The 25,983-nt window shown below is 37.5% G+C and overlaps 3 protein-coding genes across 6 annotated transcripts in view; all 3 read left to right on the plus strand.

Annotated features, from left to right (window-relative positions):
- The first annotated feature begins 5,898 nt into the window (after positions 1-5,898).
- On the plus strand, positions 5,899-7,111 carry LOC143890005 (cell wall / vacuolar inhibitor of fructosidase 2-like). Its single transcript, XM_077394481.1, has 2 exons — positions 5,899-5,994; positions 6,626-7,111. Exons 1-2 carry the CDS (start codon positions 5,899-5,901, stop codon positions 7,109-7,111), a joined length of 582 nt encoding a protein of 193 aa, XP_077250596.1.
- Positions 7,112-13,253: 6,142 nt separating this feature from the next.
- Positions 13,254-13,748, plus strand: LOC143890010 (cell wall / vacuolar inhibitor of fructosidase 2-like). The gene has a single exon (XM_077394493.1). It carries the CDS (start codon positions 13,254-13,256, stop codon positions 13,746-13,748), a length of 495 nt encoding a protein of 164 aa, XP_077250608.1.
- Positions 13,749-25,754: 12,006 nt separating this feature from the next.
- The window catches only part of LOC143847793 (putative protein phosphatase 2C 73), an 8,285-nt gene continuing 8,056 nt past the window's right edge, over positions 25,755-25,983 (plus strand). For all 4 annotated transcript variants that reach the window (XM_077356701.1, XM_077356664.1, XM_077356597.1 and 1 more), the window contains exon 1: positions 25,755-25,983. This exon is cut by the window's right edge and continues 4 nt beyond it. Coding sequence is in view for 1 of the 4 variants with exons in the window: in XM_077356744.1 (XP_077212859.1) it covers positions 25,942-25,983 (42 nt within the window). In the remaining 3 variants the exon portion in view is untranslated.

Here is a 25,983-nt window from a genome sequence, read left to right on the forward strand (position 1 = left end):
CTAGACTGAAGGGAGCCCTTGAAAAAAGGAGGTAAAAGGGCTCCCCCATTGGCTGCACATCACCATCATGATTGACTTTTCAGCCGTTATTAATGCATGATGGTGATGTGTAGCCAATAGGAGAGCCCTTTCTCCTCTTTTTTGCAAGGGCTCCCTTCAGTCTAGAATTCCTCTTGGGAAAAATACATTTACACCCCCTCTAGTTTATGACACATTCAACTCTATCCCTGACTTTCAAAACATGACGAGTACACCCCTTGAGGTTTCAATTTGTATAAGTTAGACCCCCTCCGTCAACGGTCCTTCAATTTAACTTGATGGAAAGACTGAAACTAACCTGGGTTAGGATTTTGAGGACAGAAATACCCTTGTCACTGGTTTTAAGCCATTTGAAAAGGGATTAGGGTTATGCCATTTTCTTCATCACCGCCGCCGTCGCAATCTCCGACCACTGCCACCACCTCCGTCCACTGCTACCACCTCCGTCGTTGTCTCTATCTCCGGCCACCACCATCGTCTACCCATCTCAGTACCCCACCACAGACAATGAAACCCTACCCCATGGGTACATCAAACCACACATTTTAAGAAAAAACACTGATAAAGACAAAAAAGCCCTAAAATATTAGGGTTTCTGTTCAAAGCATGATAATGATGTGAATGAAGACAAATAAAACCCTACATTGAAGGTTTGTGTTGATAAATAAACGAGGATTTGAATCAAACCCTAATTTTTCAGTTTTCAAGTATGAAAACCCTAATTTTCATTTGGGGAAGAAGAGGGCATTTTGGTCATTTCCGCCTCACCGTCTACTCTGTCACGTTAAAAAAATCCATTGTAACTTCAAGGAGTGTACTTGTCACATTTTAAAAGTCAGGGTTAGAGTTGAATGTGTCGTCGTCTCTATCTCCGGCCACCACCATCGTCTACCCATCTCAGTACCCCACCACAGACAATGAAACCCTACCCCATGGGTACATCAAACCACACATTTTAAGAAAAAACACTGATAAAGACAAAAAAGCCCTAAAATATTAGGGTTTCTGTTCAAAGCATGATAATGATGTGAATGAAGACAAATAAAACCCTACATTGAAGGTTTGTGTTGATAAATAAACGAGGATTTGAATCAAACCCTAATTTTTCAGTTTTCAAGTATGAAAACCCTAATTTTCATTTGGGGAAGAAGAGGGCATTTTGATCATTTCCCATGTTTTTTTTTCTTGCACAACATTTGTATAGAGAAGTAAATTTAAAAGGGTGTCTGATAGGAAGTGCATAAACCCTAAAATTGTTGCATGAATCTCAAGTTACGTCCAACTACTGCAAATGACAATTAAATTCTGAACAAATGAAAATATGTCAATTTGTGCTGATTTATCTCAAAGAAATATGTCAATTGCTTTGTCGTTTCATACCATGAACTCAACATCTGTATTACTCATCAAACAATTGGCTCATATTTCTTTTGTTTGTATAGTATATAGATGGCTATGGTGAGGATGGATGTGCTATTCTACAGACTTATGCTGCCCATTTGGATACAATGTGGACATAAGGAGTTCTTGCCCCTGCTTTCCTGCTAGCTATGAAAGAGGCTTTCCAAGGAAAGTCTGAACTGTGGGGTCAAGGAGTGTATCAATTCTTAAAGCATTTGATTAAATTTTACTCCAAATTTACGAGATACTTATTATTTGTTCTGCTCTTTCTTTTTTTGCTGGATTAGTGGAGATTTATTGGAGAAATTATTGGCATTCCAAGGAGGATGAACTTGGTTTCTGCTTTCTTGCAATCAATTGATACTAACGCAAAAACTTGGCTGAATGATCAATTTTTACTTCAATGGGTTTTGTAAGGGAATTATTAGCCCCCCTTCAATGCTAGGGTTTCTTCCTGTGCAACTGTCCTAACTAAGTCACAGGTGGCCTTTTGAAGTAGAGAGATTGTCGCACCGAAAGAAGACACATGCACCAGGGGAGATGACAGGTGGGGAAAGTTGTGATAAAAATGGGCAGCAAAGCACTCATGTTAGAGGGTATATGCTCTGTTTAGATAGTTCAAATTTAACACCCACCCTTCTCACAGAGATTAAGAGCCTTTCTAGATACCCTTAAAAAAATTATCTGCATATGATCCTAGTTAATGGCTTCCAAAATGGCCTCAATGTCCTACTTGCAAATAAGATTTAACTTAAAATAATATTTGAAATAAGAACCAACTATCGTAGTATCCTATGAGACTCCTGGGTCTTTGATTCTGTGTTGACCCATTAAATGATGGATTATGTCTTTGTTCCAGAGAGTGTAAACTCTATTTTGTTTGGGTATGAAACCCATTGTCTCTCTTTTCAGAGTTCAACTTCTCAAAAAAATTTAGATATTTTGAAGTCTGGACCCATTGTTAGTCATATTGATGGAATTGTTTCCTCTGTTTTAGTAATGTAAAAGATGATTAGGCCCCAGTTCTTCATTTGAGTCAAAAAATGATGAATTGCAATCCATAGATGTATATAAATCACATCTAATAAAGAAAAACAACAGTAAAAAAATGATTCAAAAGCACCCAACGAAACGGAAACAGACAAAAAAAGATCCAATAGAAAGCCTAGAATTTACCAAGGGATTTGCTAGCGTCCATCGCAAAGGCATTTCGCGGATGGTCTGTTGCATGTTAGAGCAGCCAACATTTGCTAGCGTAGTAGCGTCCGTCGCAAATGCCTTCTGCGATGGACGCTAGCAAATCCCATTTACTAATACATGGAAGATAATACTATAGTTGAAGAAAAAATGCTATGAAATTGCTGTAATATTGAATCGGGAAGCGAAAGAAAAAAGTACTTCGAGCTAGAAAACATGAGTTCAATCACACAACACCCCGAGGGTAAAGATTATGTGCCACAAAAATTAAGGTTAAGGAGGGGAAAGGTGGTCAGTTTTCATTCTTAGAATAACTGGCAAGGGAGTGTTTGGGTCATTGATCAAGTAGTCGTCACTTGTACCTTTTCCCCTATATACTGAGAAAGGAAACACCTTTTACAACTAGCATTCTTTTCTTTAAGATTCATTTCTTTTGATGTAAAATAAAATGACCACACATAGACCCACTACCTTGCCTATGGGGATCAGATCCATGAATATTGTCTTTTTTTACTCCTCAATAAATAGTGAATGACCATAGACACGCTCACTAACTTTCTTTTACCCCCATTGTACATTGAAAGAACCATATCCTCAATGAAAGCATAGACCCACTGCCATTAATTTGTATAGCGACCAGGTCCATGAATATTGTTGACCATCACAAAGTCTGGCTTATTGCCCTTGATACCACAGCTCATCGATTATTTCTATATATGAAAAAGACACTGATTTTTGCATGCGTCAATCAATCTTTCGAATGAGACGTCCATTCTGAATCCGATTAGGCTCACGAGGTCACCTTGTGATGGTCCATCAACTCAATTGTTCTCATAACTGGGTACATATGCCAGTCATTTTCATTCATTAAGACGAGATCATCGATCTTTGGAGTCAGTTTTATTGAAAAAATATGCACCATCATGTATCAACTTGACGGTAATATTTTTGCAAGTAACAGTTGTATGGATAGCTCTAGTTTGTCATCATGAATTTTCAACGATTTCCTCATTCTATCTCAAATCATTGAGCTTGGTAGAGTCCTTTTTTGTTGTTTTCCTTCATGAAGTCTGTACATTTAAGGCTACACCAATAATGCATAAGGGGATGCTAAATTTGATCCTAAGTCTGTTTTAAAGATCAGTGGGCTATTGCTGTTGCAAGTGGGGCCAAGGTTTTAAATGCTCGATTTCTAGATCATCTCGCCACTGTGGCTGATACTCATATATCTTGCAAGTTATTAGTTAAGAAATTCAGTTATTTCTCTTCTTTTTTAAAAAAAAAATTATTTTGGACCGATACTGATAAATCTGATATATTTTAAAATTCATTACTTACGATCCGCGTTTTCTCTCTTTTCATTTTAATTATTGTGGGATTTTTTCCTCTTTTTTTTTAATTATTTGGACTGATACTGATAAGTCTGATATATCTTGAAATTTGTTAGTTAAGATCCACATTTTTTTTCTTTTTTCCTTTTTAATTATTTTGGGTTGAGACTGATATATCTTGTACGTAATTTTTAAGTTAAGATTCACATTTTGTGAAAACTACCAATTACTCCAGAAGCTAATGCTTTTGGAGAAGTTGGTAAGTTAACATGGCATCATATGAAACAACCAATTACTCCAAAAGCTTAAGTTGTTGCCTGTTGGAGAAGGCATCATTTAATCTTTTATACTTTATAACACACCCTCACGTGTGGCCCCTCTTTCTTTGGGTTGGCCTACACGTGGCACATGTGTCCCCACTTTTTGGGTTGACCATTGCATGTGGTTTTTTGCTATGAAGGAGGTTTGAACCCAGGCATTTGCTTTGATACCATGTGAAACTACCAGTTACTCCAAAAGCTCTGATATATACCATGTGAAACTTAGATCTCCTATATATGCCCCAAAAATCATGCAAATGTTTCCATCTTAACAACACATAAAACGTTAAAAAATAGCAAAACTCTAAGGGGTTTTCTTGTTTAGAAACTGTACTCAAGATATTGTAGGTAATTTTCTAAAAGAATTTTGAAAAAATCATCACCAAATATTTTTCCTTGCTCATGTGGATTTTTAGGCAAGGGGGAGTTGGCATTTTTAGTATAGTATTCATTTGAAACAATATCCTGTAAGAAGATCCCTAAGAATCATCCTCCACCAAATACTTTCCATTATCTTGAGTGTGTATTAATTGTATTTGCGCCACTTTTGGTAAAATTTACTATTCTCCCAGCGAAAGCGAAAAATCTGAAATGATAAAATGAAGTAACGACTAATGAACCTTCCCAAATAGCAACAAAATCTTATTTTAGCAAGATATTAGTTTGAGCCTTTGAGCATGTTATTAAGTTAGTCTCAAAAAAAACCTCTCTCCCTCTGTTAGAGTTTGAGTGGGCATGTTAGAATATGTGAGATCTCACAATCAGATTATGTTGAATTCACACCGTTTGATCACCATGGTGCTAGATTAGGCAAGTGGGTAGAATGGGGTAACCTGGTTAGATTAGGAAGCTAGCTTAAATTTGCAATTAGGCTAATCTTAGTAGGTAGGATTTCTAGAATTATCTCTTGCCTTGGTTATATTTATTTCTTTCTATGTTTATCTAGTATGTGCTCTATATAAGCACACCTTGAGATCTATTGTAATTCATTCAAGAATAATAGAAATTCTCTAAAATTTCTTCATGGTATCAGAGCAGTCGATCCGAGCGACCTGCTAATCACAACATTCGCGAGTGCGTCCTCCGGCGGACGGTCGATCTAGCGGACGGCCGTCCGCCGGACATTGCACCCATCATCAACACTTCTACCAGTTGTGCCAATCCTACCTCTTCTTCCTTAGGTTTTCTTTCCCTACTCTTACGTTGCAGTCTCCTACTTTTTCGTTCATTTTGTTTTCCTTGATCTGCCATTCTCCATCTCCATAATTGCACACCTTCTTTTGGTATTTCAAAATCCAGTCTTTTGATTCATGCACCCCTTGATTTCAATTTCTATATTTCCCCTAGTATTTTTAATTCACTCATGCTCTTTCAAGACCCCATATTTGATATATGCATTGTTTTTCACGCATTGTCCCGATATTTGTCATCTGAGTAGCTTGTTGTCATTTTTTCCTTCTCCGTCTCTTTTTCTTTGTCCTATTTCAGTTGAGGTACTTCTTCAAGGTGCGTGCCTGAAATCGATTACTCAAATCAGTTGAGGGGCCTCCATTCTTTGAGATTCGTGCCTGAGAGAGTCAAATTCCATGAGGATCGGTACTTGCCGACCCATGTGTTTGGCTCATCAAGGCCTATTCTCGCCCATCGAGGCATCCTTTTTGCCCATCGAGGCCTTGGTTCATGGTGACCCATTTCCAGAATGTTCGGTATTCAAAACCGGCCAAAAGACTCGCCCATTCCGGCTAGAGTCCAATTCAATTTTTTGACGCTCTGTACAGCTCATCTTTCGTGTGATACATTCTTCAACAACAGGCGGCAATTCATCTTCAGCAATAACAACAACAAGCAGACATCAATCGTAACGGTGTGCGTCAAAAAAATTTACATTTCTTCTTTGGGAATTTTATTGGAATCAAACGCTTATCGATTTTCAATCCATATATATTTGAGGGGGGGATGTTAGAGTTTGAGGGGGCATGTTAGAATATGTGAGATCTCAAAATCAGATTATGTTGAATTCACACCATTGGATCACCATGGTGCTAGATTAGGCAAGTGGCTTGAATGGGGTAACCTGGCTAGATTAGGAAGGTAGCTTAAATTTGCAATTAGGCTAATCTTAGTAGGTAGGATTTATAGAATTATCTCTTGCCTTGGTTAAGTTTATTGCTTTCTATGTTTATCTTGTATGTGCTCTATATAAGCACACCTTGAGATCTATTGTAATTCATTCATGAATACTAGAAATTCTCTAAAATTCTTCAATAAGAAGAAGAAGAAGAAGAAATGGGATCTTTTAGTTATTTTTTATTTCTCTCTATCTTTCTCATGTTACAGCCTTCTATTGCTAGGGTGAGTTTGAAAGACCCCACCCCAACATTAGTAGACAAGGTGTGCAAGCCTACACAATACTATGATTTTTGTGTCCGGTCTTTGGATTCTGATCCTCGTGCCCCCACCGCAGATCTTGTTGTCCTTTCAATGATCTCTCTCGATCTAATGAAACGAAATGCTACGGACACTTTGGCAATCATCTCCGACATGGTTGGCAAAGCGATGGACCCCGTGTTGAAGCAAAAGCTTAGCGTGTGTTTCGATATGTATGCTCAATCCCTTGATGATATTAGACTAGCCTTTGATGCTTTGAATTCAAAATCCTATACCAAAGTGAGCAATTTGGCGGCCAAGGTCAACACCCAAGCCTACGTATGTGAAGGAACTTTCAAAGAGCCTCCGATTCGTGGATCTCCATTGACGATCAACAATGAAAATCTGGCGCATCTGGGTTCGATTGCTACAACGATTCCCATTTTTATCTCTTGATTGCCTCAACCATTTTTTTGCTACCATGTTATCTTGGTCGTCATTGCTGGGCATTCGAAGCTTGATTTAATAAGACAGCCTTTTGTTTGTATGCTTTTTATGCTTGACTGACCTCTCAAACGTTTCTCCTTTCTCTATTATGTTGTTGTTGATTTAAAGAGGTTTCACCCCTGTCGCTACTAAATGTGTATCCTAGAAATCAGCTTTCCACTTTTTTGTTAAGAGCTGAGATTTAAAAAAGAGCAAAAGAGCAAAAGACCTAGTTTTTAAGTGAGATTAATCTTAGCCCTTCACAAAAGAGCAAAAGACCTAGTTTTTAGGAGAGGGTGAGACAAGTTGGAGATTCTTTGAGAATGGTGATTTTTTCGCGCGATGTCTCAAAAGTCAAAACCACCCTCATCTACTTAAAAAAAAAACTATTTGTTTCTCTCATCTTTTATTTACACGACACAAAGAAAAATAAGAATGTGTCATATCTCTCTCTCTCTCTCTCTCTCTCTCTCCATGTTTCTCACAAAAGACTTGTATGTTAGATCTTATATGAGCAATCGACAGTTGGGGATCCACCATGGATGCCATATGGGCTGGGCCGATTTATAAGAATTTGAATTTCACTGATTTGTATTGGGTTTTGGTTGGAAAAAGTCTAAAACTCATTTAAAAGCCCATAATTGAAATGGCCCATGTGGGAACCAAATGTGTAGTTCGGCGTGGTTGGCCAACATGTGGTCCCCACTTATTGGGCGTCCCCCATATGGTTGGAATTTGTGTACAAAAATAAAAATCTTAAAAAGAACTCATGAAAAGATTCTTTCATTCTAGAAAGTGCTAATATAGTCAGGTTACTAAAACGACCATAATATTTTACATGTCCAAAAATATTGCACTTGTGCTTGTTGGCAAGATCTCGAAAAGATCTACAACTTTATAGTTTATGAATTTTCCTGATTTTTCCTCTAAATTGGTTAAAAATGAGCTTCAACATTGGACAGTCCTTTTTGAACGGGAATATTTCATAATAGGTTGTTTCCTATGTGTGTGAGCTTCTAGAAAGATCTTAAAAGATCTCCCTTGCGATAATTAGTATGGCTTAGCTTGCAAGAAACACTATTAAGAAACAAATTCAAATTGGAAACAATTGACAAAGAAAGTCAATGGAACAATTAGGAAACAAGCTAAAAAGAGAGAGAGAGCTCACATTGGAAACTTCCAATTCTCACTCAACCCTAACTTTTTCTATAAAAATCAACTCAACACCTCCTTTTCTCCTTCTTGGAAATTTGTCCAACCCTTGCTCTCTCCAAGAAAATTCTCCCACTTCTTCTTTGGGGAGGAATTTACAATATTTCTCAAAATTCAAGTAATACAAATCCATCTCCTTCATCTTCTTACTTGTTAGTCGAAGCAACTCTTCTCTGAGGCGATCTTTGGATTTTTTATTGCGCATATACAAGGTGTGACAAAGCGTGTATCATGGATTTACACACCTTAGAGACAAGGAAAGTGATTAACGGTTAGTATCTTATTCCATATAATCTAGAACCATTAGCATGTTTAGGGGTGTCTTTTCTTTGTTTTCTCCAAGGGTTTTTGTAGAAAATTTCATGAGAGGTTGTCATGCATGATCTAATATGATTTATGATAGGTCAATTTGCTTTATTACTTATTTTGGTGGAAGAAGAACCATGTTACATGTGGACAAATGGATATTCAACCAATTAGGGTTTCAAGTGGCCTTTGAGTCGATTTACAAAGCAACTATTTCAAATCCGAGGATTTTTCGCGAAGTTATATTTTCTGAGTTTCAATTGGATTAAAAGAACATTAGAAATCCAAAAATTTTCAGTAGAATTCGTTTATCTTGAGGGTTTCAAGTGGTCTTTGAGTCGATTTACAAAGCGAGTAGTTTAAATCCAACGATTTTTGGTGATGTTATATTTTTTGAGTTTTAACTTTAAAATTTGTTCAAAATACCTGAAATTCGACTAATAAAAATCGTTCATGTATCAAAACAATTTAAAATTGGACGAAATTTTATTCCCAGTATCCCTTTAATATTTGAATATCACACAAAAAATTTCAAAAGATTTTGAGTTTATTTATTATATTTACTGAAATGTTTAAATGAAAATCACTTATTTTCACATGTATGAAGGAGATACCATCAAATGAACTTTTAAGAAGCTAAAATTTCGTATGAAGGTGAATTGACCCAAAAACATCATATTGTGAATTATTTGAAATTTTTGTTCATGTTTTGATATTTTTTATTGATTTGTAATTGATTCGCCCAGAACATAAATAAATCTGTTAAAACTAGAAAACTCTAGAAATAATATGTGAAATTTTTACTGTGATTTTCTATTACTATTAGCATGTTTTACGGTTAATTTGGAGCATGTTTGTTATATGTTGCTTTGTAACACCATTAATCTGGCCTAATTTTGTTAAAATCATTAAAAATTCATTTTAATTCTAAAAATCATGAAAAATTCCAGAATAACATAACTTTCTAGAATGCATGTAATCCCTAAGTTGTTGAAACAGAAACCGTAAAAATATTAACTTCTTTCATAACTTGCTATTCTAGGTAATCCTAGATGAGAGAGTTGTACTCATAATCGTTTTTTCATTACGATCAACCCTGGACTTTTTAGCATCTAAATTTAAATATATTGTTGACTCCAAGGTCTTTGTCCACAGAAATCTTGAGAAAATGGCAGGCAACAGTATATCAAAATTTATTTGCCGAATGGTGAAAGGGTAGAAAGCATGATTCCCTTCCATGAATTCAACCCAAGCATGGAGCCAACCCTTAGAGCCTTAGAATACTAAAGCCCCATTTAGGACACTTATGTCACATTTTAAGTCTTAAGGAGTCCTAAAGTTAGGAGTCCAGTTAGCCTCATCACGGCCGGTTGCTATTGATAGCAACTGAGCCATAGATTAGGATTCAACCCATTTTTCCCTAATCTTGTAAAAATTTCTCTTTTAATATATCTAGTAGGGGTCCTGCCTAACCCCAAAAAAAAAACAAGTGTGGTTAATGCAATGGCCCTTTAACTATTCTCAAAAGGGTGCTAGAATGATATTGGCACCCAAATTTGTTTTGGGAGGACATCTACTAGTAGCCACTTATAAGATGGGACTAAGTGGAAAATGTGTTTATATGCTATCACTTGTTTTATGAAAATTCCGTTGGATGGATTACCTTGGGCTAGTGAAGCCATCCAAGAGGAAGATAGTGCATCTTCTTTTTGAATTCAAATGCAGTGAGCATTTTATCTCCGTCTATCCCTCCATCCTCCTTGAAGCAATGTGCACTTGGAGGACCTTCCACAACCATTTGAAGAGGACAACTCCATCCAACCAACCTCCTAGATCAAATGTTGTTTTTCCTTTTATTTTTCTCTAATTGTAATTGGTGATTTGGACCCTTTCCAATCTTGCCCTTATGAGAACCAGGGCTCCATTATCTTGTGTAAAGCCGTTTTTAGTGTTGGTTGAATGACAGTGTAAAGCATTCCCTTATAAACTAGTGCACATGAATTGTATGATACTCAATGAATTGCCATCGACTTTATGTACTTAATGTTCGAAAATGTTGAGGATACTGTTGTTGATAGAAAACAGAAACTTGTTGCTTCAAGGCGTGATATCACTTTCCTTAAGACAAGATTTGCCCCCACTAGAAGTGTGCAAAGGGGATCCGCGAATTGCCTCCAAGATACAATGAAGCCTAGTAGGGAAGCCCTACTAATGTTTGATGACGCGTAGCACTAGCGGAATCAAACCCGAAATGCGCTTCCGAAATTTCAAGCCTTAGAGAAATTTCTAGATAATGTTTCTGCAGAAAAACAGTATCTAGAACAGTAAACAAAAGAAAAAAGTATGTAGAAATACTTGAGGATTTTGTAGGAGTGTAGAAGAGAGTGTAAAGTCTGTCAGAATTGCCAATTCGTTTTTCTATATGAAATGCCGAATTCTGCACATTTTGTAGACCACCTGGTGTCTTTTCAGTGTGAAAAATACCTCTACAGGGCACCTTTCCAGAATGTTTGAAATCTGACCGTTAGATCACACCCATTGATATTGAACGGTCCTGATCGATCCTAGAGGTGACTGTTGGTTTGAGTAAAACCTCTCTCCAACCCAGTCATCGTTAGATCAACCATCTATGGTGTGGATCGCAACCCCTTGGCACTTGACCGTTGGGGGAAGGGACACAACCCATTTGATCACACTCTTTGACCGTTGGAGTTATGGGCCCGTTGGGCCGACCATTAGGCCCGAACCGAAGCCCAACCCAACCGTACCATTCGGCTTGATGGGCCTACGAACCATTTGACCCATCCATCCGACCGGTTCACCTTCATCTTGATCCAACGGTGCAGATGAAATCTGGAAAAATTAAAGGCTCCAATCGCTCCTCGCGAAGTGCAAAGTGCGCCTAAAAAAGCGCCAATAAAGCACCACTATGCGCCCTATAGCCCATTGCCCACGCCGCGCGCGCGTGAGCGAACGGTGCGTTGCACCGTCCCGCGGGTCCAACCATGGGTTGAACCCAATGTGCAATCAAACAAGTAATAGAAAAGTGTAGTGTTTTATAAGCCATTCTCTTTTTTTTCTCTCATCCGGTAAGGGACTATCTTTTCAACTACACTTCTACATCCTTTTGTAAAAGCAAATCTTTCCAAGAAAATATTTTCTTTTTCCTAAACGCTTTTGATAAAATATTTTCCAAAACACTAAAACATGCAAAATACATGATTTTGAAAATCCAAAATCACTAACACTTAACAAGGTGGGTAAAGGCCTTTCATTGATTTTGAAGAAAAGGGCCGTCAAAGCGGATTAGTTTGCAATCAGTTTGACAAAAACATGTCCATGAATTGACAAGAAGATATACATGTCCTAGGTTTATCTTAGAGCATTTTAGGCCTTTTGGCAAACAGAAAACATCCTGAAGCTAGATATTAGTGGGCTGGGACAGCAAGAAGGCTCTTGGCATTGTAATTACATAGAATTTCTTTTTGATCTGTAGTTAACTCCAAAATATGCAAAAGTCTCCTAAAAAATATGGATATAACAGAAACCATAAGCAGGGATTTTATGTCTAATAGAGTTCCTTCCACAAAATGAAGCCACAAATGACTTCATTAGCTCCAGCAGCAAGGTCAATATAAACCATTGTTCTTTCAAGCACAATAGTATATCTTACTTAGTGCTTAAATGTATGTATATGAGATGGGAATTTGAAGGAACTAACTCAGGAACAGAGAGGAAGCATTAGATTCATCTTCTCATGTGAATTTTTCTTTAATTCGATTGGATTGCAACAACAAAGAGATCCGAACCGTTCACTTGATCGGCCTTGCTTTTGATCTCCAATCCCCTCAAAATAATGTAAATCGTCGAACCTTAACATCACATTCACTGTCAAAAACAGCAGAGCATACCAAATGGATGGATGCGATCGGTTAAAGATGCGACCCATTACTCTGTAGTGACTTCATAGTCATTCCGTTGAGCTGAATCGTTTTCTTGATCAACTTATTCGATTAATCTGAACCATTCTCTTGATCAACTTTGCTTTAGATCTCCTATATTTGCCCCAAAAATCATGCAAATGTTTCCATCTTAACATCACATAAAACGTTAAAAAATAGCAAAATTCTGAGGGGTTTTCTTGTTGAGAAACTGTACTCAAGATATTGTAGGTAATTTTCCAAAAGAATGTTGAAAAAATCTTCACCAAATATATTTCCTTGCTCATGTGGATTTTTAGGCAAAGGGGAGTTGGCATTTTTAGTATAGTATTCATTTGAAACAATATCCTGTAAGAAGATCCCTAAGAATCATCCTCCACCAAATACTTTCCATTATCTTGAGTGTGTATTAATTGTATTTGCGCCACTTTTGGTAAAATTTACTATTCTCCCAGAGAAAAATCTGAAATGAAGTAATGAAGTAATGACTAATGAACCTTCCCAAATAGCAACAAAATCTTATTTTAGAAAGATATTAGTTTGAGAGCTTGGAGCATGTTATTAAGTTAGTCTCAAAAAAGTTTTTCTCCCTCTAAGAAGAAGAAGAAGAAATGGGGTCTTTTAGTTGTTTTTTATTTCTCTCGATCTTTCTCATGTTCCATCCTTCTATTGCTAGGGTGAGTGTGAAAGACGCCACCCCACCATTAGTAGACAAGGTGTGCAAGCCTACACAATACTATGATTTTTGTGTCCAGTCTTTGGATTCTGATCCTCGTGCCCCCACCGCAGATCTTGTTGTCCTTTCGATGATCTCTCTCGATCTAATGAAACGAAATGCTACAGACACTATGGCAATCATCTCCGACATGGTTGGCAAAGAGATGGACCCCGTGTTGAAGCAAAAGCTTAGCGCGTGTTTCGATATGTATGCTCAATCCCTTGATGATATTAGACTAGCCTTTGATGCTTTGAATTCAAAATCCTATACCAAAGTGAGCAATTTGGCGGCCAAGGTCAACACCCAAGCCTACGTATGTGAAGGAACTTTCAAAGAGCCTCCGATTCGTGGATCTCCATTGACGATCAACAATGAAAATCTGGCGCATTTGGGTTCGATTGCTACAACGATTCCCATTTTCATCTCTTGATTGCCTTAACCATTTTTTTGCTACCATGTTATCTTGGTTGTCATTGCTGGGCATTCGAAGCTTGATTTAATAAGACAACGCTTTTTATGCTTGACTGACCTCTCAAACATTTCTCCTTTCTCTATTATGTTGTAGTTGATTTAAAGAGGTTTCACCTCTGTCGCGACTAATTGTGTATCCTAGAAATGAGCTTTCCACTTTTTTTTGCTAAGACTGAGATTTAAAAAAAAACATGTTTTAAGTGAGATTAATCTTAGCCCTTCACAAAAGAGCAAAAGACCTAGTTTTTCGGAGAGGGTGAGACAAGTTGGAGATTCTTTGAGAATGGAGATTTTTTCGATGTCTCAAAACCACCCTCCTCTTCTTAAAAAGAAACTATGTTTTCTCTCATCCTTTATTTACACGACACAGAGAAAAATAATGTATCATATCTCTCTCTCTCTCTCTCCATGTTTCTCACAATAGACCTGTATGTCAGATCTTATATGAGCGATCGACGGTTTAGATTGATGAATGAGAGTAAGAGTGAAATTACTGGAGTTAACCATTGGAGTTAACCATTGACCAGGGTGATCAATAAAGGTTAATTATAAGGGTAATCAGTGCATCTCATATTGAGACAAAAACAAGGGGGCTTTGTATGATATTTCTTAAAGCTCCATTTCTTTCTACGGAAAATTGGTGTAAAATAAATTTTACGTCCAGTTTTCCACTTAAAAAGAAAGAAAAATTTGTTTTGTGCCCATTTTACATCGAAAGAAACAAAGCCTAGTCATATTATTTATTGTGGCACAATCGACTAGTTGAGGTTATCTATTGATTACTACCACAGTACCACTGATGGTTTTATTCTCGAAAGTGAAACTGCAAACTAAGAGAACGGAAAAATTCGAGTTTAGTATTGTGTATGGTAAAAAAAAAAAGGAAATGATAGCAGCACCATGGTTTAAAATTTCGGTTTTGGTACCAGTTTCGGACCCCTGAAATTTTGAAATTTCGGTCGAAATTTGGTAATAATTTAAAAGGCTTATTTAATTCATTTCGAAATTTCAGCCGAAATTCTGTAACATTTCTTTTTTTTTGAAAAAAAATTGCATTTTCTCAAAATTTCGAACCAAAATTTCAACATTTAGGCCAAAATTTGGTAACCGGAGTATCATAACGGCGTGCCTACAAAACACTGTTTAAAACGAAGTTTTGCTATCTTTTTCTTATAAGAAGGTACAATGACCTCTCAGATGTAATTATTCGCTTCTCCTCTATGAATTTGAGCTTCTGACGGAGAGATGAAGGAACAACTCCTATGAAATGTAGCCAAGTTCTATTTGTTAGAGTGTGAGATATCTCACCGTTGGATCATCTAGGATTAGATGATAGGTAGTTTCGTTACTACTCCTACGAAATAGAGCCAAGTTATACTTGTTAGAGTGTGAGAGATCTCTCACTCTCTAACACCAATAGAGCAGTAGATCTCTCTCTCTCTCTCTCTCTCTCTCTAAAGTCCTCGAATCAACTGACAAAATGTGGCACAATACAACATGTGATATTAACATGTAGGCACATGTTTCTCACTTGGACGATGCAATCATTGAAAGGGAAAATGAAGCTCACCATATGGGTTGTCCATATAGTAGTCACAAATATCTTCTAGATTTCGAAGATCTTCCAAAGATTTTTACCAAAGAAAATGATATTTGCACCTTGTGGTTTTGTAGTGGAGCCCACATGGCCTACTTCCACATGTAGATGGTTTTGTAGAGAAGAGTTTTAACTAGTATTTTTCTAAAAGTAGGCCCCGCTTTATAGGATGATGATCTAAACCGTTTAGTTGATGAGTAAATAGGACTTGCAGCATAAATCATAGGATTATCCTATGGGCGATGATATCTCCCCCCTTGGCAACGTTAGGCTTTAACGTATATGTCACGTTTCCAATTTGACCGGTCTCTCTCTTGTTAGAAAAATTGATGTGCATATCTGTAATTTAGGATTCAAGAATACCTTATAACGAATTAACCTCACAATTTGAAGACAGAAATCAACAGTACTATTTTCTGCAATAATAAACTGTAAACGAAAAGAAAAATCGTTAGATCACTTATCAAGTTGAGGCACGAAGAATCTTCGTTGTCCTTAAGGCAAATCTCGCCCCCACTATGACGAATCAACGGTGCAGATGGGCGTCTCGGCGTATGCCTCCAGGATACAACAACTCTCGCTCCAGGGGTGTGCACTCACGCAGCCCGGATGCCTAAGAACTCGCTTATATTTGCCAAAAGCCTTGAGCAGAACCAGAGAGAAAACCAGAGAAGAAAAAGAGCAGAGGAAGAATCCGTCAATGATATCTTTCTGTTTTCTCTAAAAATCGATTTTAAAGAAAGTCAATCGACACGTTAGGGTGAAACGTCGCACTCTTTTAGTGCGTGAGAAGAAAAAAACAGAAAGAGTTAAAACAAATTAAATAAACTCTTGAAAAGAAAAAAATAAATAATAGAAAGGAAAAAGCCTTACGCCCAAGTGGGCGATCCGCGTCGGGCCTGGCCGGGCCGCATGCGTGTGTGGTAAGACCAAAAGCCCGCCAGACCCAAGTGGGCGATCCGTGCACGTAGGATCCCCATAACCTCTTGCTCATTCACAAGGTTAAAAGAGTAAAAGTATATATATGGCCACTCTCACCCTCTCACACTTCCCATCTAGGACTAAAGTTTTTTCATGACTTTAGTCCTTTTGGAGGGAAGCTCAAATATTTTGAATGAGAAGCCCAAAAGCATAAAGCAAGTCCCAACTAAGGACAAACACAAATGACTAAAAACACCCCATTGTAAGTTTAAATTACAAAACAATTTTTTTTCACATAAAAAGTCAACATCTCTCTCTCCACACACACACACAATAGTTGGTGGGCCCAACGGAAACTGTTTGTGGAATGGTGGGGCCATCTTTGAACAACACACCATAGGATAATCCTAACCGTCCATTTGATGGGCCATAAACGTAAATAGGTTGCGTTCCAAAATATCATTTCCATAGGCTGATCCTAGCCCTCTGATCTAAATAGAAACTACATCTTATGCAACCTCTATAGATTGTAGGGTTGTGATAATCCTATGGAAATGATTTTTGGGGCACAACCTATTTACATTGTGGCCATAAAATGAATGGTTTGGATCATCCTATGGAGTTGGTCGTACAGTAACATTAAGGCCCAATCATAGCCCTCACAATATTTTTCAAATTGAAGCATACCGTCCACAACATAGGATAATCCAAGCCATCCATGGTTTGGATCATCCTATGGTGTGGTTCATACAGTAACATTAAGGCTCAATTTAGGCCCCACCCATATTTTTGAAAATGAAGTGTACCGTCCAGACTATAGGATGATCCGAGCCGTCCATTTGATGGGCCATAACGTAAATGAGTTGTGCCCCAAAAGCCAAATAGCATAGGATGATCACAACCCTCCAATCTAAAGAGGTTTCCATAATAAGCAATTTTTCTTTATATCTGAGGGCTAGAATCATCTTATGGAAATGGTTTTTTGGGACACAACATATTTACGATGTGGCCTATCAAATGGACCGCTTGGATCATCCTATGGTCTGGACGGTACTCTGTCATAGTGGGTTGGATTTGGACACCAAGGAGGAGAATTTTGGGGGCCCACCAACTGTTCCTGTTGTGGAGATAGAGAGATTGGATTTGGGCACAAGGAGGAGAATTTTGGGGGGCCATCAACTTTTCTTGTTGTGGAGAGAGAGAGAGAGAGAGAGAGAGAGAGAGAGAGAGAGAGAGAGAGAGAGAGCTAGCTGGGAAACACACTAACATGATTCAAGGGAGGTGGAGACACACTACGTCATCAAAAACAAAAAGGAAAAAAAAGGGGAATTTAACCTCCGTTTTGAGTTAGCCGTTATAGCCTAACGGTTAGCGTTAGCGGCCGTCAAGCGGGGGGAAATAGCCTAAGGGAGGGGGGGGAATATCAGCGCCCTTGTCCTATTCCTAACATCGTGTAAAATGTCAGTGTTTTACCTTCCGAGCGATATGTTTTCGCCCCACTATAGGATAATGCGCCCTGTGTTAGTGTTAACGTGATTTGAGATAAAAAAACGTTAAAGTCTGCCCAAAATTCACGTTAAAAGAGGGGCGCATTATTTCTCGAAGGGGGGGGGGGAATCACCCCCCTTATCTTAATATCTCATCAATTAAAGATACCGTCATTAAGGTGGCCTGTCGGTCGACACGTGGACGTCTTTTTCACATCTGCCGACCTCCATGTGATTCTGACCCACCAATGAGTCAATGACGACACATTCTTCCACTAGTTTTTACTTTTCCTTCACGTTGCATATTTCAGTGGGCCCACCAACCACATTCCTAAATTCTAATTACCTTTTACCTTGCCCTACATAGCCCTCGATTTACCTTTTCATAGTGCCTAATTCTGACTCAATAAGGTAATTAGATCCGTTGATCTTGATCTATCATAGCCTACCTAAATGTCGTGATTGGATAATCTAGACCCTTGATCCATCTAGCCTAGTTCGCCAAAAACTTCTATATTAATGTTTACACTAAATATCGGTCATAAAGACTGGGTTGTCAGGTGGAGATTCATTTGGACTGGGTCAATGATGTCATGAGGCCAATTGGTCAAGCGTGATCGAGTCACCAAGATAGATACTGCCTCGATGGACTGATTTCAATGAAGTGGTGCTAATTTGATGGACTGATTTCAATGAAGTCGTGCTAATTTTGAGAAGGTGGAAGAATAGAGGACGTGAGAATAAGGAAGCCCAACATGGGCAGTTACCAAAAAGTACCCTCCAAGAGAACCTGGGGTAATAAGGAACGGTCACCCAGATAAGGCTATATAATGAGACGTTTGTCTCTAAGATAGAGGTCTCAAAATCAAATTCAAATATGTTTTAGCATTTTATCTTTATCTTTTCAGCACTGTACTTTTTACTTTTGATAGATGTAGCTTTTTTTTATCATGATTAAGAAAGCAATGAATTCATTTTCCTAGGTGAGTCTTTCTCTTTAATTCAACTATTCCTCGCACTGGCGTTTTGTTTGTGTCGTTCAATCGTTATAGTATGAATTGAACGGTCTGTCGACCCTAAGAGTCATTTGCATCCTGCGTGCATCAACGGGCGTCTTCTGAGTTCTGCGCACATCGACATTTGACCAATCGCGAGTCGTTCACATTCTGTAAGTATCGACATATCGTCACATTTTGCGTGTGTCAACATCACCACATTTGGCATCCATCTGTACTGTGAAAAGTCTTTCTATGTAAATGCAGAGGAGCCCAAAGAAGAAATGATGTTCCCCTCTTCTTCTCAATCGCTTGAAATCCGCAGGGGATAAAAACGTTTCGGCCATCGAATCCCTTGAATTGGGTTTCCAATTTCTTGCCCCGAGAGAGGTTAGCATGCCTGTTCCTATCAGAGCATGACTGCACAATCAATTTTTTTATTATAATTTTTTATCTTATGCGTGGCATGTCCATTTTAAATGGGACCAAAACCATGTAGGTCATCTCATCATATTCTACAAGTGCACACCTACTAGACCATCTCACCAAAGTGCTTATTAGTAATGATATATTCACCCCTATTCTTCCCCAGGCCACCTCGTTGTAGGTAAAACTAAGTAATCATAAATAAATACACCTGATGAGGGTGGCTCGGGGAAGAAAAGTGGGCAAATATATCATTTCTAGTAGTATTCAATTATTTTTTTGTTTTTCTATGCCATTATATATGCAATTTGCAATGATTGTCCCATGGGTGCAGCCTTGTAGCTGGTTTTTGCAAAGGCACCCGTCACTTTAGCATTCCTCATAAAAGTATTTTCTTTTTCAAAATTATAGTTGCGCATGCCTATGTCATTGGGAACATAAGCTACCAAAGACACCCTCTCATCTTTCAATAATGCTTGTTACGTGTCATGGTGGACGGGAACGAAGAAATTATCAGGGGGTGTCTTTGATGAATTTTGAACTATAGGATGAAAAGTCAGGACGTCTACTTACAAATGTCATAATGTTGAGGGGGTGTCTTTGGTACCTTCGATACCACGGGATTAGAAGTGGATTTTGGCCATAGTTGAAGGGGTGTATCTGTATTTTTCCCTTCATAATATGAAAACATGGGTTATCATGTGATGGCCTCTAAGTTATTTAAAACCTTTATAAAGGTAAAATCTCATCTACTAAAAAATGTAAAATATCTATGCATATATTATATACTTTATATAATTTCATGCATAGCGCGTGCTCACGCTCTTTAATATCTTATAGATTTAAAGTTCTTATTATAATTAGAAACCTTATTATATAACAAATAAAAATAATGACGAAATCTATATCTTGTTATTTTCTATAATCTATCGTGGTTTAAAATATATGTCAATATTCTACACATGGCAAAAAATATCATAAAAAGAGTAGTTAGATATATAAAATGAAAAATGAAAAGCCTAACCGTCCCATAGACTAAATTCAACGATATTTTTCGGCTCAAAAAAATTAATTAGAACAATAATGAAAGAAGAAAATGTGTTCTTAGCTAGGTCTTTTAAGGCCATGCCTGGATAGCAGGAATTTACTGGAAAAGTTTGGAAAGGAAAATTATTTGTAAAAAAATCTACTTTTTCTTTTTACACTCAAAAAGATAACTTTGAACGAAAGTTATTCAATTGTTATGTAGATAGACCTTCAATTTACGATGATATCTATCTCTATTAACCATAATCATATCATTTCCTTCTAAATTGTGTAAAAACAAATTCAGCCAGAAATGTTTTTCTTGCAATCCAAATGGGGCCTAAGAGCCTAAGAAGGAAATCCCAATGGTTGATTGTTGATTAGCGCATATGACGTAATTATTGAGATGATTGATCTGGTGGGCCAATATGCGGATCAATTATAACACAGAAATAGTGCTAATCAAACAATTATGTCCATCTAATTGGTTCAAATTTTACTAACAACACCCATTTCACTTTTTATTTTTTAGATTGACCAACAAGACGATCTCGTATTGATAGACAAAATCCACAGCATATGTGGCATATGTTGGTGATACTAGAAAAAATCTGAAGAAATTTGGGCACTTTGTTTTTGGTGAAAAAAATAAAAACGAATTAGAATACAAAATCTAGACACCAATCTTTAAAGTAAATTTGGAATTATGCGGACTTTAGTGCAACCGATCTGGATAAAACCACCCCTAGAATACACCAGCCCGATGCACTGTCTATTTCTCTATGATCTATACAATCGGAGAGAGTTGAACACACAGCGTACCACTCCTACTTGCCCAGATAAAGAACAAAGAAAAAACATGTACTACATTTTTTTGTGTTTGAAGATAAAGGAAACAATACTTTGGCCAGTGATAAATCGACTCCCCATGTGTCTTTCTCTCTCCTCTGGGTTAGAGAGAGAAAGTGGAAAGAGAAAGACACATGGGGAGTCGATTTAAGATATTAGGGAGTCGATTCATCAGTCCCCTACTTTTTATAGCCAAAACGTGACTATTGAAGGTGTCCTTTCAAGGTATAAGGTATGTGACTCTGAATCGAGACCTCTTTGGCCACCTTTGAGGTATGAGAGGGAATCTTTTTCATCTTTGCTCAATCGAAGTTGTAGAATTGTCGGATGAGAGTCGAGCCAAAGGAAATACACGGGATTTGTGAAGGCCGACAGTATTGATGGACCTGATCACCGTACATATGGCAGTGGGTTGATTGAGGGTTTCCAAAAACCACACTACTTTCCCATATAAAAAAAAACCACACTAGCCCCTGCTTGGATTCCAAGAGAAACATTTATAATGGAAAAAAATTTTGGAGGATTTTTTTTCTTTTCAGAATTTAAAGGAGCAATGATAGATACAAGTAGGGGTGTAAACGAGCCGAGCTGAGCCGAGGTTGGCCAGGCTCGGCTCGGCTCGGTCAGGCTCGGCGAGCGGCTCGCGAGCCTTACCGAGCTCGGGTTATATTATGTTCACACTCCCTCATCTTCCCTGGACAGCCCTACTAGTGTAATTTGACAACTTTTTTTACACTATGGGGGGTGGTCCTAGTAACAAATGGGATTCCAAAAATGAAGTGACATATTTTGCCCCCCGCTTTCACTCCCTGGACAACCCTTTTAATGTATAAATTAATATATAATATATATATTTAAATATATTAAATTCTTAACGAGCCTTAACGAGCCGAGCCGAGCCTGGCCTAAATTAGGCTCGGCTCGTTAAGCTTAACGAGCCTGGTGAGCTAACGAGCCGAGCCGAGCGAGCCTCCGAGCCCGAACCAAAATTGACACCCTTAGATACAAGGGAGCCCTTGTATAAAGAGCCAAAAAAGGGCTCAGGATTGGATCCACATCATCAAATGTAACATTTTACTTTTTTAACCAATTTTAAATTGTAACGAAAAAATGACTTGGATCCAATCTAGAGCCCTTTTTTGGCTCTTTATGCAAAGGCTCCCTTGTATATATCATTGCTCATGATATGGTTATGGTTAATTTAGAGCTGTATCAATGTCACTCTAAAAGAAATTGAATAGAGTTGGTTCAAGTAGGAATTTTAGAAATATTTTTTCTTTCCAAACTTTTCTAGAAAATTTCCGCCATCCAAACATGGCCTAAAGGTATTTCCCCTTTTCTTTCTTTTTAGATGCTCCATTCAAATGAAGACTTGCCAATCACAAGGCTAGTATCCACCTAGATGGTGGGAACAGGAAATAAACTCCTATAATAAACCACTGATATTCTAATGGTGGGCCCCACCCTAATCGATAGATTAGGGTAGAGATGGTGGGCCTCACCAATCAATAACATTAGGGGTAAAATAGTAGCCCCACCCTGTGCATTGGTTTGGTAGAGATGGTGGGTCCTAATCTGTCAAAACTTGAGGTATAAGATGGTGGGTCTTCAGCATATGGTGAGCCCACTATTTTATACTAAGAGTGAAAAAGGAAAGATGCGAGGGAGGGGTTAGAAAAGGTTTTCCAAAAGAAAATTCTTGGAAAAGAACGAAATACAATGAAAAGCAACATGTTTGTTTAGTATATAAATTCCCATCATAGATTATAGAAAACCCACTTTACATTTCTTAAAACCATTAGAATGAAATTTAAAAAAATGATCAGGATGAAGCTTTTTCTCTAGCTTTTCAGTGCTGTTGCAGACTTGTAGTTGTTGTCCATAGAACATTGGTGGGTATAGGTAGGGTTTCCCCTTTATTTAAATCTTTGGTTGAATTTAGTTGTTTGCTCCAACTACCGATCTACCATATACCACTTAGAAATAGGGTCCTATCATTTGAACTTCTTTTGGTCCCTACCATTTTCGATCATGTCATGTCTTTGTATCATTTGGTTGTGACTTTCAGAATAAAGCAGGTTTGATTTTCTACTTTGAAACATATATGGAAGGAGATTTCAATCATTTCTATTTTTAGAGTGGAAGAGAAAGGTTTTTTATTTTCTTTTTTGCTCAGCCTTTTCCCCTTCTCCAACTAGGGCTGGCAATTTCACCCGTTCAAACAGGGATCCGCCCCGCCCCGCCCCGTTTTAATATGCAAGCCATTATCAATATCCTCTTATTTTAGTATTGTTTTAGTATTTTTTAAGTTAACAGTAAATATATTTTTTATGCTAGTAATATTAGCACTACCATATTTTGATAAGTGTACAAACACGGCTTGTCTTTTTTCTTTTTTTGGGCTGTTAAAAAGTTTTTTTGAGGTGAGGATTTTTGTGTGAGGCGGGGATGGGGATTAGGTATTCCACACGGGGGCGGGGATGGGGATTCCCTCCCGAAGCGGGGACAGGGAGGGACGAGGAATGGTCTTTCCGACAGGGGCGGGGAATGCAACATCCCGCCCCTTTTGCCAACCCTATCTCCAACACTAACATGCTCTATATTCATCCTCTCTCATCCACTAACATTTAGTTTTGGCGAAAGTAAAGGGTGATATTTTCACCCCACCTGCAGTACTTGCACACCCCGTGATAACGTGATTTGACATAAAGTTGCTCACTTTTCACGTCAAATCAGGTTATAGGGAGGTCTGCACTTAATGGTGAGGGGGGGGGGGGTGTGAAAATATCATCTCCCAAAGTGAAATGTGAGCCGTTAAAAATACATTTTTAAACCGAGTAGTAAGACTCACCCATGTCAGGAATCTTTCTAACAACAATCCTTCTTGTGCCACGTGTTAAACCTTAGATTAATAAATATATTTTCAAAATAAAAAATATTCTTTTAAGGAAAACACTTCCAAAATAGAGCCCATTATGAAAATAATGACAAAAAAATGAAAATGACCAAATTAACCTCTCTTAAGTAGTCCGCAGGACACTGGCAAATCGATCAAAAATATTCATTAGATTCTGGATCGGTTTGCAGCATCCTGTGGACCACCTTTATCTTGCCCATAGTTACCAAAAAATAAAAAAACAGTGTTTTTTTTTAAATAAAAAAAAACCGCAAAAAAACGTGTTTTAATGGTTTGTCGTAAAAATTCGTTTACAGTAAAAAAAAAAGAAAAAAAAGAAAAAGGAAATGATATCAACACAACCATGTTTTAATAGTTGCACGGTCACATCTTGTCTTTCCTTTTTTAATTGACTTGTGAGAGCCTTTTGGGAATTGTAATAACCTTTTGACAGCTCTCTAAATACTAAATGACACAATGCTTTAGTGGAAAAATCAAAATATGGTGGTACTGATATCATTTCCCCTCCCAAAAATAAAAATAAAAATTAAACACAGCTTTTTGGCCAACTTTCCAACTTTACCCCCGCTATATTTTGTAAAGTACAAAATTTTAAAGGCATTTTTTTTGTTTCCATTTTTTTACTACGTTTTTTTAACCAAAACTGTATTAAACTCGAAATTTTGCCATCCTGTTTTACTGTCAAATTACATTTTGCTAATTATGATCTTGCCGACATTCCTTCGACTAATAGGGGTGCTTTCGTCATTTTGCTTGAAACAAGATTCATCGCCGACTATTCAACTTCTCCCTCTTGTTTTAGTGGCAGCTATATTGTTTTTTTTTTAATAAATGAATAAAATATTCCTATTTAAGAACATGTGATAATATAATTTATATGCATATGATTAAATTTGTCTATAATCTTACGGGCATATATTTTTCTTCTATACTATAGATAAAGCAAACTACTCTTAATGGGTTAATTAATAGGGGCGAGGTATCTGAGCTCAAGCTCAGAAATTCTATCTGAGGTAGAGATTTTATATAGGGCATCTCCCATATTGTTTGACTCATCCAAGCCATAGATAGATTGTTCCTAAGAAACCATCTCCATAGGATCCTCCTAACTGTTCGATCTGTAGAGGCACAGACGTCCATTTTAAACCTCCACAAATCAACGGTTACCATGATCTTATGAAGATGATTTCTTAGGTACACCTTATCTTTCTTAGGTCCTATGGAATCAATATCACAACTTAAGCAGCCACCCTATTTTAAAATTCTACCTCAGAAATTCTATCTGAGCTTGAGCTAATATTGATGTCTAAGTTAAAGGAGAAGGCGACGGACTGACCGACCTCTCACCCGCTAATAAAATTATAAAATCTATGCAAAGGTCGGTGCTTATAATACTTTTATATATCTATCTCTTATTTTATGGCTCCGATTTTATCCAAAGAGGTCCATAGATTAAAAAATAAAAAAACGTGTTGTAAACTGAGAAGGCCCCCATAATGGTGGGCCCTTCCATAGAAACAATCCTATCCATCCAATTAGATTCATCCTAAATTAAGTTATTAAAACACAAAAAATCCTCAAATACACATAATTTATAGAAATCCATCCTTGAAGACTCTAGGATCATGAGATCTATGGGCATGATAATCAACGGTGGATAATGCCTTATCTTAATATCTTCACAAACAAATAAAGGGTATTATAGTAACTTCACTAAACCCAAATAAAATTTCTGTAGCTTTGGAGAAACTGTAAACGTGTAGTTCTTCCAACATAGAGAGAGAGAGAGAGAGAGAGACTCCTTTAATTTAATTTTCTCTGATTTTTTTTTCCATTGTTTGTTCTTCAACAGAATTTAAAGTCAGTTATTCTTCCATTTCTTTTTCAGCACCTTTTTTTTTCTTTTCTTTTTTTGTTTAAGTTCAAAGCTTTTAATGCTCTCTAAATGGAGGAAAAGAGAATCCAGTGTTGGAATT

This window comes from Tasmannia lanceolata, unplaced genomic scaffold (assembly GCF_043159265.1).
Source record: "Tasmannia lanceolata isolate RefF3 unplaced genomic scaffold, GAP_Taslan_0.1 ptg000002l, whole genome shotgun sequence".
Taxonomy (NCBI): Eukaryota; Viridiplantae; Streptophyta; class Magnoliopsida; order Canellales; family Winteraceae; genus Tasmannia; species Tasmannia lanceolata.

What these genes read in the sequence shown, in the direction of transcription:
- LOC143890005 (XM_077394481.1), top strand. Translation starts at nt 5,899, where the DNA reads ATGTGTTTGGCTCATCAAGGCCTATTCTCGCCCATCGAGGCATCCTTT. An exon ending in ACCCATTTCCAGAATGTTCG is followed by an intron (nt 5,995 to 6,625) that starts GTATTCAAAACC and finishes CTCATGTTACAG; the next exon opens with CCTTCTATTGCTAGGGTGAG.
- LOC143890010 (XM_077394493.1), top strand. Translation starts at nt 13,254, where the DNA reads ATGTTCCATCCTTCTATTGCTAGGGTGAGTGTGAAAGACGCCACCCCA.